The sequence below is a fragment of the Etheostoma spectabile genome, chromosome 7 (assembly GCF_008692095.1).
Source record: "Etheostoma spectabile isolate EspeVRDwgs_2016 chromosome 7, UIUC_Espe_1.0, whole genome shotgun sequence".
Classification (NCBI taxonomy): Eukaryota; Metazoa; Chordata; class Actinopteri; order Perciformes; family Percidae; genus Etheostoma; species Etheostoma spectabile.
In genome coordinates, this window is record NC_045739.1 from 27,449,583 (window position 1) to 27,476,784 (window position 27,202).

Here is a 27,202-nt window from a genome sequence, read left to right on the forward strand (position 1 = left end):
ACTGAAGCGTTGTCAGTGAATTCCGCTTTCCTTTCCAAGCGATCTGTCCTAAAATATCTTCTAACTTCCCGTTGAACATGGTCGCCGGAGGTTTCTGATCCGAGATTGTACACTCAACCTCCCAGAGGCCTTTGTTTTGTAGTTTTCTGTAAGGAAGTGATACTGCCTTTGCTTTACCATGGCACTGACCACATCTCTGTGCCTTGTTATGCATACAGTTTGCCTCACTTAATACGCGAGGTTTATTTGTTATAGAGTAGAATGGTTAGGGCTGGGTATCGTTAAAAACCAATTCCAGAACCGATACCAATACTGTGACTCAACACTAGCTCCTGAACTTTTTTTTATACAATTTTAACAACAAAAAATGACAACATTAAACATTACGGCACAAATCTTTTTCTTCATTTTTTAGCCCCTACTGTCTGTCTCTGTGTAGTCTCCCATTGCCAGACGTTCCTCCACAGCGCTGCGGAGGAGGGTCTGGTCTAGTCCACACATCTTTCCATGATGGGAGAGACACATGCTCTGGTTTATTGTTATATTGTAGTTATTATATGTCTTTAAACCAATCACAATCGTAATGGGCAGCGTTTAGCACCCCTCGGAACCACGGCGCCGCTGCAAAATGGCCTCAGGAAGGAACTTGTTGTGGTGGAACATGTGTACGTTCAAAAGTTGTCTAGCTAGCTGTCTGGATTTACCCTGCAGAGATTGGAGAAGCAGTTAGCCATAGTCCTCAGAAATCCACCAGAGTTTAGAATTGCAAAAAAGAAAGCAAAAGACAACAGCCATCTGGCCGAAAAGAAGGACATACGGCGGCATTTCCAGTTGGCACCGGAGTATTCCTGGAAGTGGAACATCGTGGATATAGACTCGCCTCTTTGTACAACCTAGAGTGTTCCCTGTGTGTCTCTACGACGTGTAACGTTAGACAGCCAATCAGCAGCATCATTAAATATGGGGAGAAGCATGCTGCATGCTGCTTATTGGCTCACTGATTCTGATGAAATGTACTCCTTAGGTATTTAAATGTGGTATTGTATGACAAGGGACATTTCGATACTTGATGCTAATGAGGCAATTTGGTACGGAAGTTCAGTTCCCAGCTCTAAGAATCGTAAAATAGGGATTGGCCACGCAGCCATACTGCATGTTGTGTTTTTATAATTGTTATAAAAACTAGTGCTCACATGTTGATTTTTGATTTTACATCTGCATGTCGCCGGTAGAGACAATTACTACGTCATAGTAACATACAGTACATACTAGATCCTATTCAGGGGTCAGATTGGTTCAATATATTATTGTTCTAGTGGCTGTAATTCTGCACCAAGGCTGAAATTTGGGAAAGAGACTTTAGATACAGTATTAGGGGACCACTAAGGTCTATATAAAATAGATTAGGGGACCACTAAGGTCTATATAAAAGAGACTTCAGATACAGTATTAGGGGACCACTAAGGTCTATATAAAAGAGACTTCAGATACAGTATTAGGGGACCACTAAGGTCTATAGAAAAACATCAAAAGAGCACCACTTATGCAGGATGATAGGGTACAGACAGTAGAGATCTGTTACCAATATAATATGTTTCAGGCTTGCTAAATAGGAAAAAAAAAACACAATGACAATCTATAGACTTTCTATATTTTTTAATAAATACTTTTGTGTGTAACACGGTCTAGCTGTACAGTTCCATCATATTCAAATTCAGTATACATCACATTCACGGAGACATCCACTTGAAGATGTTGATAATTTAAAAGACAATGGTTTTAAAATTATTTTTAAAACTACAGATGGCGGGCAACCGGATAGCTTAGTTGGTAGAGGGGGCACCCATATGTAGAGATCTACTCCTCAACGCAACAGACCTGGGGTTTGACTCCGACCTGCGGCCCTTTGCTGCATGTCAATCCCCCTTTCAAATCTTCAGCTGTCCTGTCAAATGAAGGCCTAAAAATGTTGTTAATGAAAATAAAACTACAGAGGGATTTGGGAATTACGTCAAAGAAACTAAATGACACATGTGGTAAACTGAATGATGTTTAGTTTGATGTCTTTATGATAGAAAAAGCGGTGTAGGTGGGTGTAATGTTATACCCGTTTTCTTATTTCATGCCAAAAGCACAAAGGCACGCAAACGCTAACTATATTCCTCATACACCAAGTTCAACAGCGATGCTCCAAGCATTCACACAAAAAGTGTGTAGACTGACCACAACTTCCAAGAAATTATTCCAGAGGCGGAGATTTCTATTAACTTCAAGTCATTGGTAAAAGTGGCTGTGAATCGATCAATAATCCAAAATCACAACTTAGTTTATATATTGTACAAAATGCATCAGAGCTGGTAAAGAGGCACTTCCTGTTCTCCGCCGAGGGTGCCACTGTGCTGTGCGAGACAAAGAGAAGCAGCACTCCACTGTATGTGATACTCCTAATAAACTTCCTTTAGCTATGCAACACATTATGTTGATCATCGTTAGAGAGCGGTGACCCTCTTAATATTAAACCCAGGTCTCTGGGTAACTCCTGGGCCCTTTTGGCTTTCCGAAACGGTTCCCAAATCCTGTGGAAGACGAAGATGGTGTCATAAAAATCTGAATCTGAATCAGAAAGGGATGTACTGTAACACGTACAAGGAATTTGCAGTGTTTGTTGGTGCATATATAAGCATATTAAACATTAAAGGTGCTGTAGGTAGGATTGTGAAGATCCAGGACTTAGCCCAAAAAATTTGAACACTGACAACTTCTCAGTCCCTCCCCCCACTAAAGCCCAAAATGGTCTCCTAACCCCCTCCCCCCACAAGGGAGAGCTGTGCACAATAGAGCGCGCGTAAACAGGGAGCACTACAGGCTGTAGGTGGTGCCAGAGGAGCTGGATTTCTTTTTAAAGATCTGCTTCACGTTGTTCTACTGGGATCAGTAGATCCCATCAGTTGATCAGTTTCAGAAAATATGACAGAAAGTTAGTTTTATAAGCCTTACCTACTGCACCTTTAATATGAAATATCCAAACAATAAATACAGAAACAAATATTTACATATAACTGTTTAACATTAAGAAAGAAAAAAGAGGCCGTATGGATTAGTGCAGTGTGTGCAAAATGTTGGGGGATGTGCAAAAGTTCAGGATCAATAGAATGTGCATATGACAGGTGTATTATATGTAACATTATATAATATGAATGTCATGTTGACGTAGATGCAGGCCTACCAAATCTGAACACGGACGATGAGGCTCCATTGGATGTAGGCGGTGTTTCAGGTTTAGTGGGAGGCGGTGGAGGGGCAGTTTTGGCTAAAAGTACAGTTTTTAAACAAGTTAGTGTTAATTTTCTATTAAACAGCAGTGCGTTTATTGAGCTAAAATGTAAATGAGCATCACTCACGTTTTTGTTTGTGTCTGAAGAACTTCAGACTCTGGACAAAAGAAACGGAAACATGGATTTGGTTGGCTACCTAATTTTTTTTAAATCTTCCTTTTTAACATTGGTTAAAGTTGTGTGTGGCTTTTGTGTTACCTTTGTTCGCAACACGCCCTTCTCGTTGCCTTTGTCTGATTTGACTGCTGGTGTCTCGGTGTTCGTGTTCGAGGAGAGCCTGTGGTTCGCCGCGTGCTGCCCCACTTGTTCTGATGAACACAGAAACAGATAGGAAATGAAAATAATTAATAATTAAAACTGCTTTTGCACCATAAATTGATGCAGAAAATGTTGAATGTTGAACCCGAAATTATGCCCTTGGCTTATAGTCAAAGTAACTCATTATGGAGCCAAAAATAGAACTAATTGTAAAAGAACAACATACTAAAAGTCCTAAGAAATCCTGGTTGAGGAAATATGTTTAATCAATTAATCTGATATGTGTGCCAATAAGGCCAGACAACAATACACCCCATTGGGGCTATTTTTTTTCCTTTACTCCTATCAAAATGAAACTTTATGTAATGAAAGTACCCATGACAAGTAAACATTTTTGTATTACAAGTTTCTTTGAAATTGAATTTTAAATTTTGAATTTGTAAATGCAAATGTGCTATACACTAATCAAATATGCCCAAAATACACCCAAATAGGCTTAATTTTTTCCTTTACTCCTACCACAATACAACTTTACACAATAAAAGTCTACATGAAAAGTAACTTTTTTTGTATTACAAGTTTCTTTTAAATGAATTTAAATATGCACATGAGCGCCACACTTATTGAATACTGTATGTCCTAATTTGCATAAGCAGAAACACCATCCGTATGTATGGCAAACACATCATCCAATCATCCTACTGCCAATGGGTGACGGCAATGCTGCTTTTAGACTGGCCTCTAACCTGAAAATGACAAGGTAGCAAAATTTCTTTCGGCAGACTAATTCTTTTCCAATTAGTCTGCTGTAACACGCTACTTTGCCTGGACTATTATGCTATATACAACTATTACCTGTTTTAATCCACTCTTATTAGGGATCACTACGGCCTTAGATGTGTGTTGTTGGACACTTTTTACGTGATTCTTTTATGTTTTCTTTATATGGGTAAATGTGTGTCTCATAATACCGGAGTGTGTGTGTGTGTGACAGAGGCTACTGTGTAGTGTGCAGCCCCTCTAATGTCTGAACACACTCACCACTTCCTCCTCCAGCCACGACCACAGGAAGTGGAGCGAGCTGCCGAACTGCAGTGAGGGGCTCTGCAGTAGAAACACGATGATGAATAAACTAGCAGTACCCCTCACATAGACACAGTCTTTCAGATGTATTATGAACAAGACAACACTAAACCTGGCACATTTTTAGCAAAGCTTTTGTCTCTTTCTTTCTGCGGGAGGGTGGGGGGTGGGGGGTAAATGATGCCTCTCAGTGGTGAACGGAAGGTACTTCCAAATACTAACTTGAACCTGCATGCTGTTGTACAGTATGTACCAGTGGTAAGAAGTATTCAGGTCCTTAAATTAAGTAAAATTGCAAACACCCTTCTGTAAAAATACTCTGTTACAAGTAAAAGTCCTGCATTGAAAATGCAACTTAAGTAAAAGTATGTAAGCATCATCAGGAAAATGTACTTAAAGTATTAAAAATAAAAGTACTCAATGGAGAAAACCCCTCACATTTTAGAAACTGTAAACGATATATAGGCCGTTCTATTGATGGGTAGTTACATGTTTAATAAAACATCTTATTCTGTGTAATGTGTAAACTGTCATGTGCTTTGATTGCAAAAATCTTAATTTGTAAAGTAGCTATTCACTAAAGCTGTCAGATGAATGTAGTGGAGTAAAAAGTCCAATAGTTCGCTCTGAAACGTAGTGGAGTAGAAGTCGAAAAGGGCATGAAAAGAAAAGACTCAAGTACAAATGTGAGGTACTGGTTTTTTACTTAAAACTTGAGTAAATGTACTCAATCCCACATCCCACCCCACTCCTCCCAAAACACAATGCAACCTTGCAAAATGGGATAAACAGGTGGATTACAATCATCCACAAAACATTTGGCCTCTGACCTAAACTGTTCCATGAAAGCGCTGTCATAAAATCCCAGGAAAAGACAAACACTAAAAACGAACTGATACATTCTCTGTTCAGCCAAAGCTTGATAGAGCTAACTCCTCTGTACGACAGACCTCCAATGTTCTCTACAAAATATTAAAAACACAAATTGAGGCACATTGTTGCACTGATGCATGAGCGCTGTGGTCTAAAATGGAGTGGAAACCCACACCCACCGTCCTGCTGCTGTTAACACTCAGCAGCGTAACACATCTTAAATAGTCCTTTTATTGACACAACTACAGTTTTGGGAATTTATTTATACTTTTTTTCTGTAATGGTCCTGCTCCAGTATCAGCCATGACTACAACCGATAACTTCTAAACTAACATGCTACCTTTCACCTGACTGGATACAATAACACAGGCTTTTCCGGTGTTACAATGAAATCTGTGACCTGTCAAAATGTGTGCTCTGTAGAGCTGTCTACCTGCCCACAAAATCCTGCTGAGTTCCTCACAGTTCTACTTTAAATGAAAGCTTGTATTCAAGACTCTAATCTTCAGTAGGAACCAATGGGCTTGGGCTCAGTGCCACACAGACCGGCTGGGGAAAGTATTAAGATATGGACATTATATGAGCATTATTTATATATATATATATATATACACTACCGGTCAAAAGTATGGGGCCACTTACAAATTTCCATTCCACTCGATGTTAGACAGAATACCAGCTGATCTGAGTGGGGGGCTGATCTTTAATGCAATATCTACATTGCCCATTGTCAGCAACCATTCATCCAATGTTCCAAAGGCCCATTCTGTTCACTAATCTGATATCATTTAAAAAAAAAACTAACTGAGAAAACATTGGAGAACCCTTTTGCAATTATGTAAGCACATAATGTAATCTGAAAACTGCTGCGCTGGTTAAAAAAACAATGCAACTGATCTCAACTGGTATTCTGTCTATAATGGAGTGCAATGGAAATTTCGAAGTGACCCCAAACTTTTGACCGGTAGTGTATATATGTATGTATATACATATATATATATATGTATATGAGAAATATAGAATATTGCTAGCCCCCCTCTTTTAACTGTCAAGTTGAGTAGAATGAAAGCAAAAGAGTAAGTAAAATTGGATTACCTTGTCTGGAACTTTTTGCCCGAACACTCTGAGGGGGGGGGGGTGGGGCATTTGAAAGAAAGAAACGTTAATGGTCTATAAAATGGAAAGTTATCAAGTTAATCACTGAGTGGAAAAGCACTGAGGAAAATGAGTCAGTGAGTGTCACTTGTTTGTGTGCGCTGACAACACACTGTAACCCCCAGTTTTATGACTTATCACAATGTCATAATTTAATACCTTGCTTCTGCTCATTACAACGTCGAGGAAATTCTTTGGCTGGGCGGTGCCGTCCCACTCAGATGAGAAGCCTACCCTCGGAAAGTGCTGTGTCCTTGGTAATGGCTGCGGGCAGGGGGCGCCTTTCTCCTGAACTGTTGGGGGAAAAACCACTTCACTTAGACCAGGCGTCTTTAACGCTTTTTAGGCTCAGGACCTCTTAGCTGGAGGAGAGTCGGAGCAGTGACCCCCGCCCTACTTACATTGTAAAACTGACCACCCTACAATATTGTGCAGGGGGGGCCTAAGGCCTTTACACATTTATGGGTTATGTTTTTATGGTGCTATCAAGCTACTAAAACGTTTTTTTGACATATTCATATAAATGTGTATGGTTCAATGTTAAACATAGATGTGAATTTTTAATTTTGTACGTCTACATTTGTGTATGTATCTTAGTTGTGGTTTTTATACACAGGTTTCTACCACACCCTCACATGTATTTTTGTATTTCTCCAACATAATTAGTTTTTATTATATTCTGTGAAACAAATAAAATAAACTTAAATACTTAACTGTATCTGGATGGCTTAAGCCTAGCATCAGTTTTGCATGTTTCTCTTCCCACAAATAAGCTGCTTTATCTTTGCAAATATTAGGATGGATTGATTTAAAAAGAAAAAGCTCAAACACCATTTTGGTGACCAAATTGTGTGTCTCTTGTTAAAAAAGCAGTGGTTGACTCACTTTGTTCGTCTGTGATGAGGATGAAGGACTCTGGGGTTCTGTCAGGAAGGGCAGGACTCAGGATCTCCTCAGCTGCACAACCAAAGATATTAATTTATTCTTTAATTACAGGGCACTCACGTATCTTTTATGTGTGGGTGCACGTTACGATTTTACACATTTGCAGACATTTAGACGGAAATCGTGATGCCGTCGCTCAGTGGGAGGAGCTTACTCTGAGGAAGCAGCGGAGGAGTCAGTGGGTCCAGAGGCGGACAGTAAGGGTGGAGGTTTGGAGTTGTACATGATGCAAAATCAGGATGTGATTCTGGAACTGGAGAAATCACAAGAAAATAACATAACCATAGAAATGATCACACACACATGTAATATTTCATAACAACCGGCAGAAAGTGTGATATCTTGAGTCTATCAAATGACTTTAAAAAAGTCACATGATCTGGTAATGACATAAATGTTACAAAAGCATCTTTAACTGAATCGACATATAGTTACATATCACAATTTGTCACATTGTCAGCTTACTTAATTATTAGCCAGTACACTTATTATAAATATCTTACCTGTGAAGGTCATTTTTGCTTTCAGACTCTACAAGAAAGAGAAGGATGTTGTTACATAACTGACATAATATTTATAATGCTCTAACTGTCTGATATTGAAGTGTTTTTATACAGAATGATTTTTAAAAAAACATCAGTTCCATTGTAAATTTCAGGATAGATTTTTTTTACTACTTTACAGTTTATGGTCGTCCACATGTTTAATTTACCAGAGATGTTTAACAGATGACCTCATTATGTGGTCAAATAATGTGTATATACGTTAGTGCTGCAAAGATGAATGGATTAATCAATTAGTTGTCAACTATTAAATTAATCGCTAACTATTTTGATAATTGATTAATCGCTTTGTGTCATTTTTTATGGAAAAAGAAAAAGTAATTATCCGATTTCTGCTTCTTGAATGTAACTATTCTCTAGTTTTTTTGTCTGTGACAGTAAACTCAATATCTTTGAGTTGTGGACAAAACAAGACACCTGAGGACATCGTCTTGGGCTTTGGAAAACACTGATCCACAGATTCTATCGTTTTCCTTATCGTTATCGGACATTTTATGGGCCAAACAACTAATCGATTCATAAAGAAAAAGAAAGTGACTGTTAGTTGCAACCCTAATGCACATAATCCATCCTTTGGTTTATCTCATGTCACTGATTTCAGGAAGTCACACAGTAACGCTCAATGGTGTTTTAAGCCCCCAAAGTTTCCTTATAGGCAGCGCTGCGACCATTGATTTCAGGCACTTAACCCTAACCCTAACCCTAACCCCTAACCCTAACCCTAACCTCTAACCCCCTAACCCTAACCCCTAACCCCTAACCCCTAACCCTAACCCCTAACCCCTAACCCCTAACCCCTAACCCTAACCCTAAACCCCAACCCCCCAAACCCCAACCCCTAAACCTTAACCCCCAAAACCCCAACCCTAACCCCCTAACCCTAAACCCCAAAAAAACCCAAAAAACCCTTAAACCCCCAAACCCAACCCCCAACCCCCAACCCTAAACCCCCAAAAACCCCCCCCCTAGCCCCCAAAAATTTCCTTCCCCCCAAACGCTGGGGACCAATGATTTTGGCACTTAAAAATATAATAATAAAAATACATTTTTTTAACAGCGCCTTTTTTAAAACCCCAAGACCTTTACAGAGAAAAAGACAATATAGGGGAAAATAAAAGGGGAAAATAGTAAACCCAAAAAAATAACAAAAAAAAAACCAAAAAAAACAACCAAAAAAAACAAAAGGAACAGGGATTTTCAGGGTAACGAGCTGGAACAGATGGGTTTTTTTGCTAGTTTTGAACAGAGGGGAAAAGTTGAGGGTTTCGGAGGTGGGTGGGAAGGGGGTTTTTCCCAAAACTTGGGGGGCAAGCGGGTGAAGGGTCTGGGCCCCACGGGGTTTAGGTTTTGAGCCCCGGGGGACATTGAGGTTGGGGTGTAGGGAAAATCCTTTAGGAGCGGGAGGGGACGGGGAAAATTTTTTTGGGGTTCTGATGATATTTGGGGGGGCAGGTTTGGATGGTTTGAAGTAAAGGAGAAGGGTTTTAAATTGTAATTTTGAAAATTTTTCCGGGGGCCAAGGGCTCTGAAAAAACCGGGGGTTTTATATGAAAGAAATGGGGGGGGTTCTGGTATGAAAAGAACTGGGGTTATTTGAAGACGTTGAAGTTTTGGGGGGATTTTTGGGAAGGGGCCCCAAAAAGAGAGTTACAGTGGCCGGGGAGGTTTCGAGGCTGTGGTAAAAGGGTGGAGGGAGTGTGGGGGTAAAGGGGCGGACGGAGGCGTTTTTTTTGTTGCTAGGGGAATTGCAGACCGGGAGATAAATTTTTTATTTGTGAACTTTAAAGGGGAGGGGGGAAACGAGGGAAAGCCCGGGGCCCTTGACCTTAGGGGAAGGGGGGAAAACCCCCGGGGTTTGGCGGGTTGGAAGAAAACTATTTATTTTGGGTAAAGGGGGTCTTTTGGCTACAGGAGGGGTTTTGGGTTTTTTCACTGTTTATTTTAAGGGAAGGGTTTTTCGGGGGAACCATTTTTTTATTTCCTTTAAACAGTTTTAAGGGGCCCGGGGGAAAACGAGAGTTGGGGTTTTTTGGAAATAAGCTTTGGGGGGCGTCTTTCGAAAAAGGAAAATAATTTTGAATTTGGGGGAAGGGTATTGCCAAGGGAAATAGGTAGGGGTGGAAAAGGGGGGGGGCCAAGAAATGAACCCCTTTTTAACGCCCTTTTTAACCCGGGGGAAAGGGGGGGCGGGGAAGGTTTGAGTTGGAAAAAACTGGTGCGGTCGAGAGTTAGCGGAACCGTCAAGGGGGGGTGAGAGATGCCGAGGGAAAAAAGTCATTGAGGGGGAAGGGGTGGAAAAATGGGATCAAAAGGCCCCACTGAGATCAGGAGGTTAGGTTGGGGGATGAGTCCGTAATCGCACTGTGAGAGATCATTTTTGGGGGTTTTTTTTTAAGGGGATTTTTTAGTACTAGGGAGGGGGGAAAAACCCGACTGGAAAGGTTCATAAAGGGAAATTTAAGGGGAAGAAAAAAGGATTTAAAACCCCAATTTTTTTCAAGAATTTTGAAAAAAGGGAAAATTTTTAGATAGGACAAAAAATTTTTATTTTTTTGGTTGGGTCTTTACCGGTTTTTGGTTTAGAATCGGTGGCCCCATCTTTTTGAAAAGTGAGGGGGCAATACCAAAAGAGAAAATAAAATGGGAGTTATGAAGGGGATGAGGGGAATGGGGAAAAGGTTTTTTACCCAGAGCTGTGGGAGGGGGTCCCAAAAGAAACAGGGGTTGGGGCTTTGGGTTTACAAAGAAAATTTAGAAATTTTTTGGGGGGGGTTGGGGGAAGAAAGCAAAAAAATGACTGGCTATTGGGGGGGGGCAAGGTGGAGGGGAAGGCAAGGGGGTCAAATGTAATTGCTGGGAATGGAGTGATTTTTTCATTAAAAAAGACAACCAGTGAATTACAAGTTTCAACTGAGTACATGTGAGAAGGCAGAGAATCAGGGGGATTAAGGTTTTATGGATTATTGAAAAGAGGACCTGGGAGTTTCCTTCGTTGGAGCAGATGAGGTCAGAATAGAAGATTGATTTAGTTACGGCTATTGAGTTTGAGTAATGAAGAAGATGAGTTTTATACATTCTTTGTGAATGGGAGACCAGTTTTTTTTATAGAGGCGTTCAAGTTGGCGACCCTTGGCTTTCATGAGGCGAGAGCTCAGGTGAAAACCAAGGGGCAGAGCGGAAAAAAGGACACAGATCGGGTTTTGAGAGGGGCAAGGAAGTTGAGAATATTGCAAAGTCCAGAATTATAATGGGTGACAAGGTGGTCTGGAGAGGAAAAATCAGGAATAGGCAAATTGTCAATGTGGGAGGATAGGATGTCTGTATTTATGTTTTTGATATACGAAAAGAGATCTGGCGGACTGGCTTGATTACAGAGAGAGACAAGAGATATTGAAGGACAAAGAAAATGATCCGAAATGTGAACATCATCAGCAGAACAGTTGGAGGGGATTAAGCCAGAGCAGCAGATTAAATCCAGTGAATGTCCTTTTATGTGGTGGGGAAGTCAACATACTGGATGGAATCCAGAACTGTCAAGACAGGAAGTAAAGTCTTTGGTGAGTGGGAGATTTATTGTCAATGTGAATATTAAAATCACCAAGGAGAATGACATTAGGAGAGAGAGTAGAGAGGTGGGTAAGTAGTATGGAGAATTCGTTTAAAAAGTCGCTGTGTGGTTTGGGGGGGCGGTAGACTGTGGCAATAACTGTGGGAGTAGGACCAGGCAATTAAAAACAAAGCATTCCATAGAGCGGAAAACTGGAGTGGAAACTGGCAACATCTTCCACTTCTCGCGATAGAGCAGCGCGAGACCTCCCCGCGGCCAGAGCCACGAGGATGAGAATGATAAACAAACCCAGGTGGAGTGGAGGCGTTGAGCTGAGAGAAGTCGCTGGGTTGTTGCCAGGTCTCCGTGAGACAGAGGAAGTCCAGCTTACGGTCAGTGAGGAGATCCTGGATGAGCTGACCCTTGTTTGTGAGAGAGCGGACATTCAGGAGACCAAAGTTGACAGCAGAGGTGTTGAAGCCGGGGGCGGGGCTTGCTACCCTAGCCAGGTTAGCAAGCGAACCGCGGTCAGCGGCCCGGGAAGAGCATCGGCGGGAACGGCGAGAAGTGGACCAGAATGATGTTATTGGATTGGAGTCGTCAAGGTGGAAATTCCGGCGAGATCCGCGGTGGATGTATCTCCGGCGGGGAAGGAGCGCGATCTCAGGGTGTAGCTGAAGATCTAGCGGGGGAGGCACAGACAGAAGCCCGCGGAGCAGGAGGAGATCAGCCGCTGAATACTGGGTCAGGCCTGCCCCAGGTTGATGTACAATTGAAAGGACAGTCCAGAGAAGGATAAACCAAGTGTAACACTTGGAAGCCCACATAATGAACGGCAGCGGGGAGCGGAGAGCAGCGGCTGCAAAACGCGCCAGCGTCCACTTCCGAATGAGTAGGGGAGACTTAACCCTAACCCTAACCCTAACCCCTAACCCTAACCCCTAACCCTAACCATTGCCTCATCCCAGTGCCATTGAGGGCTTAAAACACAGATTAACCACATTAACCTGTGAAGAGACTTTATTCTTTATGACAGACTTTACCTTACTCCTCAACCAAGGTTTGGTCTCACTGGGCTTTGTATCCCCGGACCATTCTGAAGACATTCCTATTCTGTTCCGGTTCACTGCCAGCGTGTCCGCTGACTTCTGCTCCACGGGAGCTGAAAGACAAACAAGAACAATCAGTGTCATAATGACAGATAGATAGACAACTTCAGACCTAGACTTCACTTTATTAATCCTTTTGGGATGACTCCCGCAAGGAAATTGAAATTTCCAGCATGAGTTTAAGCAAGAATACAGTATAGAAGACAGTATAAAGTTAACAATAATAACAGTAATAAAAAAAATAAAAAAAATAAAAATAATAATCACAAGAACCTTTGGCTATAAAAAGACATAAAAAGACATTAACCATTAATTTATTTATTTATTTTTTCATTAAATTTATTGTCTGTCCCAAAGCAGTCACAGAAACGTTCCTTAGACAAGGCTTATTAAAAACATACATTTAAAACAGCAGTTTTACAGTATCTCATTTTTTTACATTACATTTTAAGTCAAACCAATAATCCAGAATCATTTTTTTTGTTTATTGTTTAACCCTCATGTTGTCCTCGGGTCAAATTGACCCGTTTTCCAATATTAATGTTCTTTTAAACGACCCAAAATAACATGATTGATTCCACATAACGATCTTTAGGGTGATTTTGATGGGTAATTTTGGGGGGGTCTTATTCAATTTTATAGCATTTGAAAATAATTGTGGTGGTTTTGAAATAGTATTGAGTAAAAGTTTCCAGTCTGTGATTATCCATCAACATACTGTACATTCCTTTAATTTTAGTCTAAATAATTCCTAATTTCTGCTTTTCTAACTCAAACATTAGGTATAATGTCCTACAAATGAGGTTTACTGACCATAAATTCTAAAAATAACTGTAAAACTACAGTTAATAAGTTAGTATTATGTAGTGTTGAAAACCTCAAAAAAGTGACAAACATGGGAAAAAAGCATCAAAAGTGTTGGGAAAAAAAGGACAAAAACATAAGAAAAAGTTAAAACATCAATAAAAAGCATCACAAAATGTTGATTTTCACTTTAGACGGGAAGACAACACAAGGATTAAAGATTATGATTTATGATAATATGAAGTCACCTTGATCCAGTGCTAACTCAAATGATTCTGGGGTTCTCTCGGGAAGCGGGGGGACAGGTGACGGGGGATTGCCTGGCAATATATGGAAAAACATATCATTTTTTTAGTGAATATTGTTTTACTTTTGCCACAATTTTAACATCAAAACGTCCCTCCATTTGCATTGAAAAGAAAAAGCACTGGTATTAGTCATCAGCAGATGTGGGATCAAAAGAAAACATTCGGCGTGCTATAACAGGTTTTCAAGAGTTTTACAAATGTTGTCTTATTTTCTCACCTCCCAACTCCAGGACAGCCTCGGCAGCAGCGTTGGGCGGAATGATAACCAGTAACCCCTCATAAGGAGCTGAGTGCTCTGAAAGACAAAAGCATACGTAGCTGGAGATTGAAAGTCTGAGGGTACGGGATTGTACAAACATTGGAAAACCCTGTTCTGATGTCCGGGTATATAAGCAAATAGCACGATTTCTACAACAGGGAAGCCACATGTGCTTGCTTCAACGTATTCCAGTATAATTGGACCATCAGAAACTTTGAAATTGGAATGAGGAAGATTTTTAGAGTAAGCCTCCTAGAAACTAATGGTTTATTTTTATCCACACTGAGAACACCAACCTGCATCCACAGCCATTATAAAGGATTCAGGGGTTCGTTGAGGTAAGGGAGGAGGTACCTCCTCATCCATATGAACTTCAGTACCTACAAAATCGGTGACATCGGTTAATGAAAACATTCGACAAAATGGCATCATGCACTGTTGTCTGAGTTGTTTAAGACTAACATGTGCACCAATATGACTAATTACCTGAGGCGGGAGAGTTAAGCTCCAGAGTCTGGTCGTTCAGAAACAATGAGGGCGTGCAAAAGATGGAGCTATCCGTCCATTGTTTGGCGTCTTCACTAGAGTCCATTGGTGACTCCTCCGATGGAGGGGAGCTCATTGGAGTGTCAAAGTAAGGGTCCTCTACCATCTGACAAATGGCTGCTGTCACAGCTGGAGAAGGTGGAATGTTCAGTGACGGTATGTCATCGAGGTCCTGTATCGTCTCCGCTACTAGAGGGGCTCTGTGGCTGGTATGCAGCAGTTTGGGTGATGTCCTGGGTTCGTCCTGCAGGTTCTGGGCGGTGGCCAGAGCCTCAGGAAGGGTCCGGAGTAGATACCATTGCTTCTGGTCCCCGTGCATGTCCTTGGCTCTAAGTCCATTTGATTTTCTAAAGGCAAGGGAATGTGGTACTGAGGAAAAACATTGCTTTCTTCATCAAGCAGGGGCTGCAAATCCAACTCCTCGCTGAGGTCAGAGAGCTCGCTTTCAGTGTCAGGCGTCATGGCGGCCACGTTTGTTGCCACCTGTGCAGTTCAGCGGGGGTGAGTGTGAGTCACAACAGCTTTTGATAAATGAAAATAAATCAGCATGTGAATGCATTAATGCTCTGAAAATGTGTAGACCTGTGTTTTAGGGGTTTCGCGGAATGGTCAACTGACTATTCGAATATTGTCCCATCATTGGAGAATATTCGTTCATCTGTGCTTTTCACATGGTGCAGAGAGGAAGTGATGGCAATGTATCAGATATTCATGTTTTTACATCAGATATGTAGCAGTGGGCGGTTTGGGTAAACAAGTCGTAGTTGTTCCGTGTGACTGCAATGCAAGCCGCTTGAAACGCCGTGCAGTAACCTGCTATGCCTTGAACTACTAAAAACTATTTTTAGTCACTTTTCCATTGTCTTTTACTGTGACTGTTATTGCCACTCTTCATTTCAACCCCAACCGGCCCGTCAGACACCGACTACCAAGAGCTCGGGTCTGTCCCAGGTTTTTTCCTAAAAGAGTTTTTCGTCGCCACTGTCACCCTGTTGCATGATCTGGTGGGAACTACTAGAACTGTTGGGTCCTTGTAAATTATGGAGTGTGGTCTAGACCTACTCTATCTGTAAAGTGTCTCGAGATCACTCTTGTTATGAATTGATACTATAAATAAATTGAATTGAATTAAAGCAGAGGACATTTTCTTGAATGCTAACCAGGAGTGCAAAATAAGGATAATAAACGAGGAGTGTAGTGACAGTGAGTAACTGTCAGTTTATCATTTTCTGTTTCTGGCTGTGCTAATAATCTGTTTCCTCATTCCGCTGTGTGTATTTAGTTGATAAACTAGGCTATTTGTTAATGCCCCAGTATGTTTTGGTTTCATGGTGTGTGCAATATTATGCAGTATGCTAATATGGAGGCGCTTACAGTTAAAGAAATCACCAATTTTTGTGTGTTTAGCTTTAAGTAAAGCAACGGCCTAACTGACTCAACCTTCATCTTTCATCTCTTTGCAAATTTGATGATTTTCCACTCCAATCACATGACTGCAGTCTATATCAGTACTACAGTGAAACCACAAGCACATAGCTGTTGTTTCTGCTATGCTGATTGTGATGATAGTCGTGCATGTGAGTTAGTGTTGGTAGAGCCTTGAACATTTCCATTGTTTCTAAAACTCTGGCTCATTCACAAGGCTGGTTTCCTGGTTGCTCACCTCATTCCTGCAGGTCTGGGCATCCATGGACTGCAGATACCTCTCAAACAGCGACTTGATGGTTCTGTACACCAGCTCATATTGCTCCTGAGGGTTAAACGACATAAAACCTGCTCTGTTATGTGCACAACCCTGGGGCATGACGCACGAATCACAAATCATCTGAAGATCTTTGATAGACAGAAGCATCTGATGTGAAGAATTGCTTGAAATGTGGCTCTGCTCGTTGGAAGATTGGATACACTTGATTCTTTGTTAGTTCAAAAAAAGGAACTACCTTGGTTTGAACCACTGAGGGCCTCTGGGTTCTCATGTTTTGAACTAAGTCATAGATGCGGAAATCAGGACTGATCATCTAAAAACAAGCACACAAACAGCACAATGCATCTCGAATCTTTGCTGTTAAATGAATGTGACTTCACATAGATAATGTGCATGTTCAAGTACTGAGGCAGGAATGTCCCTACCTGTTTCTTCAGGAGGTTCCAGGTATAGTCAATGACACACAGGACTCCGGTTCTACCACAGCCAGCACTACGTTCACGGCAGCAAAAGAAGCACATTTTAACCACTCAGACATTTACTCAAAGTATTATTGGTTGTAGAAGAGTTGAAGAAGTCATGAGCCATTATGTTATTTGCATGCAATTTCAAACGGTGTGTCAAAATTATCTTTTTTTTTTTAATTGTTTTTCATTATCCGAAACGCACCCATCCAGTACTTTAATTAAAACAATAGTAAATAAACTATGTTTATGCTGTAGGCTCTGACTCTAAAGTTGAAATTATTTAGTATGGCTGAGCTGAGAAGTCATTTGTCATTTAGACAATTGGTTAATTGTGGGATGGGCTAGTTATCAGTGCCTCTATGCAGTTCCCCTGGAAGTATAGTGTCGTACCATCAATAAACCTACATTACTGTGACAGACAGGAGTGTAAAGTGGAATAATGTGAGTGGTTTGTGATATTCTGTCATTTTCCTGTGAGTGTTGAGGAACAAAATCACATTTAGTCTTTGAAAGCTGTCTGGTGGTGATATCACCCAGACTTGGGGGGATTTCCTGATATGTTGGTTGGATCTGCCACTGACTCAATATTCCATTTCTGACACATCATTGTTCCAGAGGTGCGCGCACGTCATGGTGCGGCACCCTTTCAGATCATATGTTTCTACAGTATTCATATTAATAGTTACTTAACTTATAAGGCAAAGTTAAGTAATTAGTCATCAAAACAAAAGGTACCACAAAAAGAAAGCCAAAAGATCTGTCGCATTGTAGTGTGTATTTCAATATACTTTGCATGTATTTATGTGGAAAGGTTCAAGTAACTAATTTAGATGATTTGTAGCAGCCAAGTCATCCACATTTGGAAAAACAATTTCTGTTGTTAACCTTCTAAACAAAGTATTGCATAGTTTCCAATATAAACGACAGCAGAAAAAAATAGCACATTGAACTAATCCTTCTTATCAAGTAGCCAATTCCAAAAACTGAGCTACATATCTGGTATCCCCCCCCCATAGCCAACCTAATGTGGCCTATATTTGTGCACACCCAAAGAAAACCTAATAGCTCTGTTTCACACAGATTCACAGAACAAAATATCTCTAAGGCCCCACACCCTACCTGAATAATCACACACAGGACATGCAGTTGCGTGTGTGGATTGATGATCTAAGTGTACGTTTCACTAAAATGTGAGTTTTAAGTCAGCCAAAGTGTAAGTGTTGGAAAAACGTGGGGGAACTGCCCACACTACACTTTAAAGCCTAGTGGGTCGTTGGCTATCCGCCTACACACACTTCCTGTCTCAAAGAAAAAGGAGGAGGTGCATGCCTAACCTCTAAGGTCTAAATAAAGGACATATACATGCGGCCCACAGGCAATGTGTTAATCTACTAAGTACTCAGTTAGGACCAAACGTGTCACTCTTCAGTGTGATCACAGCTTGCCTTCAACGAGAAAAAAGCCCCGTCCATCAGGAATTATAATAATAATCATTATAAACATTATTTGTATCTCAGTCAACTGCCATACGTAAGATGCACTGGTAAGATGCACTGGTTTACATAAAATTAAATAAAAATGTTCTTAAAAGTTAATCAGATTAAAAGTTGTATGGGCTTAAAATTAGCCCATGGAAAACATGATACAAAATAAAATATTTCAATTACATAAGTGAGACAAACGACAACAAAGATGTGTGTTAAAATGTTTTTAAGGAAATTTACAGAAGTTGTCAAATATTCATTTGAGGCTGTTCCTCAGTTTTGGGAGAAAAGAAGCCAGTGAAAAGATTCTACCATGCTGTGATATGCATTTTACTTGTTTTGGCTAAGACTCTGGCAGCTGCATTTTGCACAAGCTGAAGTCTTCTCACTGATTACTTGGGTAGTCCAGTTAAAAGAGCACTGCAACATTTAAGATGAGAGAACCAAATCAGGAATTTGTGTATTTGCATCAGGAAGTGCAAGATATGGTCTACTTTTTCTATATTTCTATACTTTTTCTATATTTCTATGGAAAACTATGGTCTTAGTGACACAGAGTACCTTCTTACATTTAAGTCGTAATCTATAATGAAACCAAGCTTTTTGCCTCTGAACCTGTTTTGCAAGAGTTCCAATACTGTTTAAGCAGTCAAAAATTTAGACTATTGGGGTTGTGATTAAACATTGTCTGCTTAGCTAACAGTGGTGCCCATAAGTTTTTGAACCCATGCTAAAGTTGGCTAAAAAGAGAAATATGTATTAATAAAAAAACAAAAGATCTGAAATATCCAACCTTTAAGGACACCAGTTTTCTTTATGAATGAATCAATGGTTAGTCAATGTTCTACCTTAAAATACAAAAGACATGAGCATACACCCCCTATGTTAAATTCCCATAGAAGCAGGCAGATTTGTATTTTTAAAGGCCAGTTATTTCATGGATCAGGATACTATGTTCCAAGTTCCCTTGGCCTTTGGAATTAAAATAGCCCCACATCCCCACATACCATTCACCATAAAAATAATAAACAGAATAAATTATTATAAATTATACCAAGAGATTGACATGGTTTTATTTCAATTAGCCTAATAGCTTATTTTATGGAAAGCACCCCATGCCAATTTCTATGTATGGTGAAGGGTATGTGATGATATGGAGGTATTTTAATTCCAAAGGCCACAGGAACTTTGTCAGGAAACATAGTATCCTGGATCCATAAAATAACTGGCCTTTAATAATAAAAATGTGCCTGCCTGACACAATGTTGTTGTATACTTTAGCCCAGTAGGGAGCATATACAGTAAGAATAGTGGACCGATTATAGAACCCTGTGGAACACCATTAAGCATGTTTACCCACACTGAAAAGCTTCAATGCACATGGAACCAGTGGAGGACATTTCCAGAAATTCCAACTGAATGCCTTTCATCATTCTTAGTTACCAGATTGATATTTGTTGTGAATGTTATTATCACAAAGAAAGCTAATTAACTGCTTGTAAACTGCTGAAACAGGCCTGAAATTATTCACAGTAGATGGATTAAGATTTATTTTTATTATTATTTATTTTATTTATTTAACTTAAACTTTTCTTCAAGTCTTTTCCTACTATATATGTATAGTTGAGGTAGTGCTTATTATATTTTTGATATTGTGTTGCCTGTTGTACTTGTATAGATATAGAATTTGCAGTCTCTTGCACCTTAATCGTGCACCTTTCTGCATTCCACCGTGCCGCTGCAAAATATCCTCGGGTTTTGGGGGAACGTGTGTGTTCAAAAGTTGTTTTAGTTGTGCGAGAGAAAACTCAGAGTAGACATTTAGTCTAGCTAATTGTCTCAATTTACCATGCAGAGATCTAAGAAGCAGTTAACCATAGTCCTAGAGTTTAAAATTGCAATCCCGGAAGTGGAACATTGTGGATATTGAGTATATAGTTAACAATAAAAATCCATAGAGAAGCCTAACCTGCAGTGGATGCAAAAGGGGACGTCATCATGGGGTTGATAGGAACGCATCTCATGCAACATGTCCAGGATGGGAGGGATGGAGTCTGGTACACCGTGATCTGGCCAGTTTAAATAGTGCAGCTGTTTTAAAGTTCGGCTACACTGGAACAAATAAAAGCATTGTAGACAATAAAGCCTCTTTTTAAGAGCACATTTAATAACAAGGTCTTACCACTTCAAGACAAACACATTTACCTTGCTTTTTGCTAGTGTATCATTTTGAAAGCTAACGTAAATCAAATGAGTTTAGTAGACGCAAGATGTTTTATGGGACCACATGTTTGGAGATGTCAACAACTCCTCTAGTCTTTGCAGCTGCTAAAAACATGTAATCTGATCATCTCTTGCTTGTTTTAGGAGAATTTTACCCTGACATTTGTTCTCACAGTCAGGGTATTTTATGAACACTACTTACGTTGCGATAAGTCAGCCTCAAAGTCCTTGTAAGATAATCTCCTTTATTTTCTTCAGAATCCTGTAAACCAAAAAAAACACGGCGGTGCATCCTTAAGGTGAGTACTTATTATTGATGATTGACAAAAATGGATAATGTAATTTTATGTGGTATTGAATTACTAAGCAATAGCGATATAATGATGCATCGTGAATCGGTTCAAATCTATATAAATGCGTTAAGATTGCAACCAGTTAAAATAAAAATGAATCACGATGCAATTTTTTTAAATGACCTAGGGCGTAATTACCAGATGTTGCCTCATGTTCTTAGTTCATTTATTTTAATAGATTTCTTTTTATTTATTTACTATTTTGATGTAGGATTTGTTTTAAAAATCTAATTACCGGTCAAAAGTTTGGGGTCATTTAGAAATTGATGTTGCACTCCACTGTAGACAGAACACTGTCTACAATCTGAGATAAAGTTGCATTGTGTTTTTAACCAGGGCAGCAGTTTTCAGATTACATTATGTGCTTACATAATTGTAAAAGGGTTCTCCAATGTTTTTCTAGTTAGATTTTTTTTTTAAATGATATCAGACTAGTTACAAACTGTGCCTTTGGAACATTGGATGAATCGTTGTTGATAATGGGCAATGTAGATATTGCATTAAAGATCAGCCCCCCACCCAGATCAGCTGGTATTCTGTCTGTATGTATATATATATATATATATATATATATATATATATATATATATATATATATATATATATATAAGTATGTATATTCAGATTTCCATTTTTTTTAATTTAAGATATAACTCTTTCATAATAATTTCAGTTGCACTTTTGATAAGAGGGCACATGTTGTTTTATTGTTTTATTTGCACAGTTTATATAAATAAAGGAATATATTTCAGTCATTTTTCTGCATCTTATTCAGTTGAAAAAATTGTATTGTGAACATAAAATGACTTGAATGGTGGGTTGAGTGTATCTTTGCATCCTTAATAACCAAGTGTTGCTTAACAAAGATATTGGCTGAAGATAGTGTGAGTCATGAAGTTATAGTGTCAGCATGTGAACACAAACTGTATGAATTGTTTTACAGCAATCCATCAAAACAGAAAGTGTGACTGTAAGAATACAAATACTCACACAGTGAACTGTGAAAGGCTCACACACAAACGGCTGCTCTTGTTTCTGTGGCCAGTAGCGCTCACATTTTTTCTACAAGAAAAAGCACAGAAGTCACACTGTTGTTTTACACTTTTAAACCACAATCTAAATTCAATCTTCACATTAAATCCACCCATACAATTACCCTGGTCAGTGGTTTATACAACCACTGCAAACTGAAAGGAAATGGACACACAAAATGTAGAAGTAGTAATAGTATTCAAGCAACGGTGCACAGTTTGTCTGTTAAGAGAAAAGTGAATGTGGAAATTTACATAATGTAGTTACCTTTCCCATCTCAAATTCTCGACAGGACATCACTACAACCTAAAGCCAAAGACGGTCATAAGGTCAGTTTATGTAACAAAGGTATAAGAAGTAAGATAGTTATTGAATCCTAGAGGGGAAATATCAAACAAACTGAGAAAAACATCTGAGAAAAATGCAAAAGAGTTATTTAACTAAAATAAGAATTGATTAAAAGTAAAAACTACTAGGGGTGGGAATCACCAGTGGCAATATGTATGTATCACAATACTTATGTTATGACACAATAGTATTGCGATTTTAAACATTTTGCGATATTCTGCCATTAATTACAATTTATTAACTTGTTTGTCCAACTTCAAATTATGTCCCTACAGGAAAACTTTGCTAACAACTGTTTTTTTCATCTCATTTCAATTATTGTGCTTTTTGGCTTCCTTTATAGTGTTATGGATATATTTTTGTGCACATAATAGGTTTTCAAAGTGAAAACGCCCAAAGTCCCCCCCAAAGGGACTTACCATCTCCAACAGAAAACACTGTCCAGAATTAAAACATTATGTATAAAAAGACTGATTTTTTACCATTTAAAATACTTACTTTGAAATGTACTTGCTCCAGTCTAGGTTGTACGGCTGAGCCAACGTCATAGGTTACCGGCTGAAGCGGGTTTATTTTGGCCCACACTAGCTTGCTTGTCAGGGCCCACCCTACTCTGCTTCTGACTGGCTAGTAGTCCTAACCTAGGTGCTGAGCATGCTCAACACACAGCAACAGCAATGTGCAGTATGACAAAAATATGCTGTTTTCTGAAAATTAAACAATGTAAATCTATTCTCGCACAACCTCCAAATACAATTATGAACCTGAAAATGAGCATAAAATGATTTTATTTTATTTATTATTCTAGTAGCAAAAATAATTCTCATTTGCAATTTATATAATTAAAGGCGTCCATGTATCAATACTTTTTTTCCGCACCCCTAGAAACTACACAAGAGCATTTTGAGTCAAGATGACACGATAAGGTGACAGTGGTGGAATAAATAGCAGCAGAGTCAACAGGTCTATGTAAAGTGTACACAAGACTATATATGATATGATTAAGTAGTGCTTGTAGTATTAATCTATATTACTGTAAAAGAATAAATGCAAGAGTCATTTTAACATATTGACGTAATATAGTATATGGTACATTATCATATAGTATAGGACATGATACATAGTATCCAGTGAAGTTTATAGTTTATAATAAAAAATGAAATTGTGCAAAAGCTCCAAGATCATTTTATCTGAAGCATGATTATTGTAGTTCACAGGGCAACATTATGTGTTATAACACATTGTTGTTCCCACAGACAACAGGCATGTCCTACCTTTACGTTGTACTCCCACAGCATCCTCAAGAAGTCCAGTACTGTGTGAGGCAGAGGACCCTGAGTCGCAATGTAGGCCCTGGAGCCTGACACTCCCTGTAGACACAACACAGTTTACAGTCACGAGTCAGTGTGAGTACTAATTTGTACAAACCACATTAGTTACATCTATCGTCGCTGTCGGGCAAGAAAACGTATGTCCAAAACCACTGATTTTTTTTTTTTGAAAATAAAAAAGGGTAATTTGAAAATATTTTAGCGAGGTATTTTTCTCAGATTAAGTCAGACACAATCCCCTCGTCACTTAATATTTGTCAGAACCACAGACACACATAAAGGGTAGGGATCGACCAATTGTCGGCCCTGGCCGGTTATCTAGATCAATAGTTGGCAAATTTCAGATTATCTGTTTCAGTGTTTTATTCATTATGTGCCACTTTGGCTCTGTTTCAGCTCTGTAAGCAGTCTGCAAAAGCAGAAAAAAGCAGTTAGCATGTGTCACTCCCCAATGTAAGTCGAGTGCAGATTTGAGTTGTGCATGCTCAGATTTTAAAGGTTTACAGCATCATTTCAAAAACGTTTTAGCTATCTATGATTTGATTGCTAACGTTAGCTCAAAACACCTTCAGTGACAACCTTTGTTGTGTTTTATTGCTAGCTTGTAGCTAAACTAGCAGTCATTTCAAAAACGTTTTAGCTATCTATTATGGTTGTTTAATTGCCAATGTTAGCTCAAAAGACCATTCAAGTGACAACCTTTGTTGTGTTTAATTGCTAGCTTGTAGCTAAGATAGCAGTCATTTAAAAAACGTTTTAGCTAGCTATGATGGATTGCTAACGTTAGCTCAAAAAAACAGTCAACTGACAACCTTTGTTGAGTTTGATGCTAACTTGTAGCCAGATGTGAACAAACTTGGTTAAGTCAATTTTTACTGTATTGACATTACAGAAGTCTCTTGTTAGCATCTTGTAGGCTACTTGTCGCAAAGTGATGCATGCACAACCAGAGATGGGAAGTAACGAAGTACTAATACTTAGTTACTGTACTCAAGTAGATTTTTCAGATGTTTTAAGTGTACTTTACTATTTATTTTTTTGGCAACTTTTTACTTTTACTCCTTACATTTTAACATGAATATCGGTACTTTCTACTTCTTACATTTTACAAAATTGGCTTGTTACTTTGGTCTTGTACTAAAGGTCGTCTATCAGGAGTGATTGTGAGTGCATGTCGGAGAATAGCGCGGACACGCGCCTCACACAGCGGGTGCGCACGCCACATGGAGAAAAAGTGAGAGAAAAGACAAAGAGACTAGCTGTCTGGAGGATAACCAGCTGAGATCATATGCGTCTTTGAGAACTGTAAGTCGTACAACTTATGTTGTCAGTTCATTTTAGCCTGTTGCTGTATTGGTCTATAGTTATGGCACATTTAAAAGTTAGCTTGTTTGTGTTCTTCACCTGTTAGGTAGGTTACTCCTGGCTGTTGATTCAATATAATGGCGATTGTTGAATGTCCTTGCTCATTAAGATAATGTAATTAATAGTGGGTTTATTGTTATTTACTAGCATATATGATTCTTATGCATTGTGTATGGTAATCTTTACAATGTTATTTATTTCTTTTATTACCACACAATCAGCAATAGCAGAGCTACCCACGCCCATGTTTTACTGATGCTTGATTGTAATAAAACATCAACAGAGAGAAGTTGTCTCCGTCTGTGTTTTAACAGACACACCTGGGCTGAAGTTGGAAACCAGAATCAGCTTTAAATACAGTCCTAATCTAGTCCTCACTAAATTTCAAATAATTTCACTGGAATTAGTTATTGTTTTTGCGTCATCAATACCAAATTGATTCTAATTGGAGGGGAATATACACAGACTCGTCACAAAATCACACTTGAATTCATATCTTGCTTCTCGGTCAGAATCTTATTAACCTGGAGTCCCAGTCTCTGTCACTGTAAATAAGCAATATGTTTTAAGCCTATTGGCAGACATCCATTTAAAATGTAGCCAATGGCATATAAAGAGCCTTTTGTCCATGTCCACTGTAGTTTCTCAGCGTGCTCTTTAGTAACATCTGTCTGGTCCAGGTAGCTTTGTCATTCGCAGGCTACTTTTACTTTTATACTTTAAGTAAATTTCCAAGCCTCTACTCTGTTACTTTTACTTGAGTAAAGAAGTTAAATCAAGACTTTTTAACACAATTATCTGTACTTCTACATGAGTACGGGAAGTGAGTACTTTTGCCGTCTCTGTGCACAACTCACATCTGCACTTGACTTACATCGGGAAGTAACAGCATGTTTAGACTTCAGGCTGTTTTGGATTTATTTAATTTTTTGACTGTGTATTATGTTAGTGTTTCAGTGTTATTACATACTTGCTTGAAGAATTTAAACAGGTTTGTGTTGAAGTTTGTAACATTCCAAAATATTCAATATTCATTGTGACTAAAAGATTTTCATTTGACTGTAAATGCATTTCGGTTCCAAATATCGGTTATTGGTATCGGCCCTGAAAAACCCCTAGTGAAGTATGACCAAAAGCATTGATTTATAAAATTAAAAGAAAAGAAATTGAGACTCATGGTTTCTGCCCAACAGTGACGATATGTACATATACTGTAAAATGTATAGGAATGTGAATAATTTTCCTAACAAGGACACTGTTATTTTACCTTGATGAAACTGGCATTGATGTAGTCCGTGTCATTTTTTGCTGTGGTGAGGTGAGCTTTACTCTGGTGTGGTCAACTGAAAGGAGAGGAATTGTAGTTTATGAATATCATCTGTGCTTTTGGGCCTATCACACCTTAATGGCAAAAAAAGATCAGTGAATTAAAACAAAATAGAATGAAATATGTTAATATTCGTGCATTTTTCTTGATATTAGAAGCACATTTCACATTGTCCAATGATTATAAATATTAGAAAATCTTGTATTTTTACACAATAAACCAGATGAGATATATACAATTAGTCACATTAAAGTAGAACATGTAATGTATAACCTTGTTTGAGCTCACGTTGCATAATTTAAGGTCATCATACATATAAAAAATAATTTGCATCGTATGATGATTCTTTGAACCATTTACATTTATTTTCAGCATTAATGTGCCAGAGGTGTTAATATATGGAGGTCAAAATGTCAGAAGTATGTGGTAAGTAGTCTTATACAGTGGCAATTTTCACAATTATGCCTTAAGCTGAGCTTACATGGAACAATGTCTTTGTAGCGGTTCTTTTTGATGTTCTCCTGCTTTTCTGCTGTCTTGGTGGGGTAGGTCTTGTCACTGCGGTACTTGGTTGACTGGCATTTCAACCTCTGAAAAACAGGACAACAAATGTTATCCTACTGCATTAGACTACAGCATTGTAATTATAATGATAATAATACATTTTATTTAAAGGCGCCTTTCTCTGCACTCAAGGACGCCGTACATATACATTCATAACAGATTTAAAAAACAATCGAATTAAAAAAAAACTATACAATAACAACAGAAAAGGCAGAGCC

At 39.0% G+C, this 27,202-nt stretch overlaps 1 protein-coding gene across 1 annotated transcript in view; it reads right to left on the reverse strand.

The window, feature by feature from the left end:
* Nucleotides 1–2,110: 2,110 nt before the first annotated feature.
* Nucleotides 2,111–27,202, reverse strand: part of ptpn22 (protein tyrosine phosphatase non-receptor type 22) — a 28,474-nt gene continuing 3,382 nt past the window's right edge. The window contains 27 exon segments of the mRNA XM_032519924.1: nt 2,111–2,576; nt 3,227–3,310; nt 3,402–3,432; nt 3,534–3,643; nt 4,635–4,697; nt 6,645–6,672; nt 6,864–6,997; nt 7,590–7,661; nt 7,804–7,902; nt 8,153–8,180; nt 12,803–12,921; nt 13,921–13,992; nt 14,198–14,275; nt 14,536–14,619; nt 14,726–14,974; nt 14,977–15,268; nt 16,449–16,535; nt 16,726–16,803; nt 16,916–16,982; nt 20,411–20,553; nt 20,867–20,926; nt 22,008–22,079; nt 22,317–22,355; nt 23,672–23,767; nt 26,361–26,413; nt 26,416–26,436; nt 26,902–27,010. Coding sequence (XP_032375815.1) covers nt 2,515–2,576; nt 3,227–3,310; nt 3,402–3,432; nt 3,534–3,643; nt 4,635–4,697; nt 6,645–6,672; nt 6,864–6,997; nt 7,590–7,661; nt 7,804–7,902; nt 8,153–8,180; nt 12,803–12,921; nt 13,921–13,992; nt 14,198–14,275; nt 14,536–14,619; nt 14,726–14,974; nt 14,977–15,268; nt 16,449–16,535; nt 16,726–16,803; nt 16,916–16,982; nt 20,411–20,553; nt 20,867–20,926; nt 22,008–22,079; nt 22,317–22,355; nt 23,672–23,767; nt 26,361–26,413; nt 26,416–26,436; nt 26,902–27,010 — 2,430 coding nt within the window. The 3' untranslated portion in view covers nt 2,111–2,514.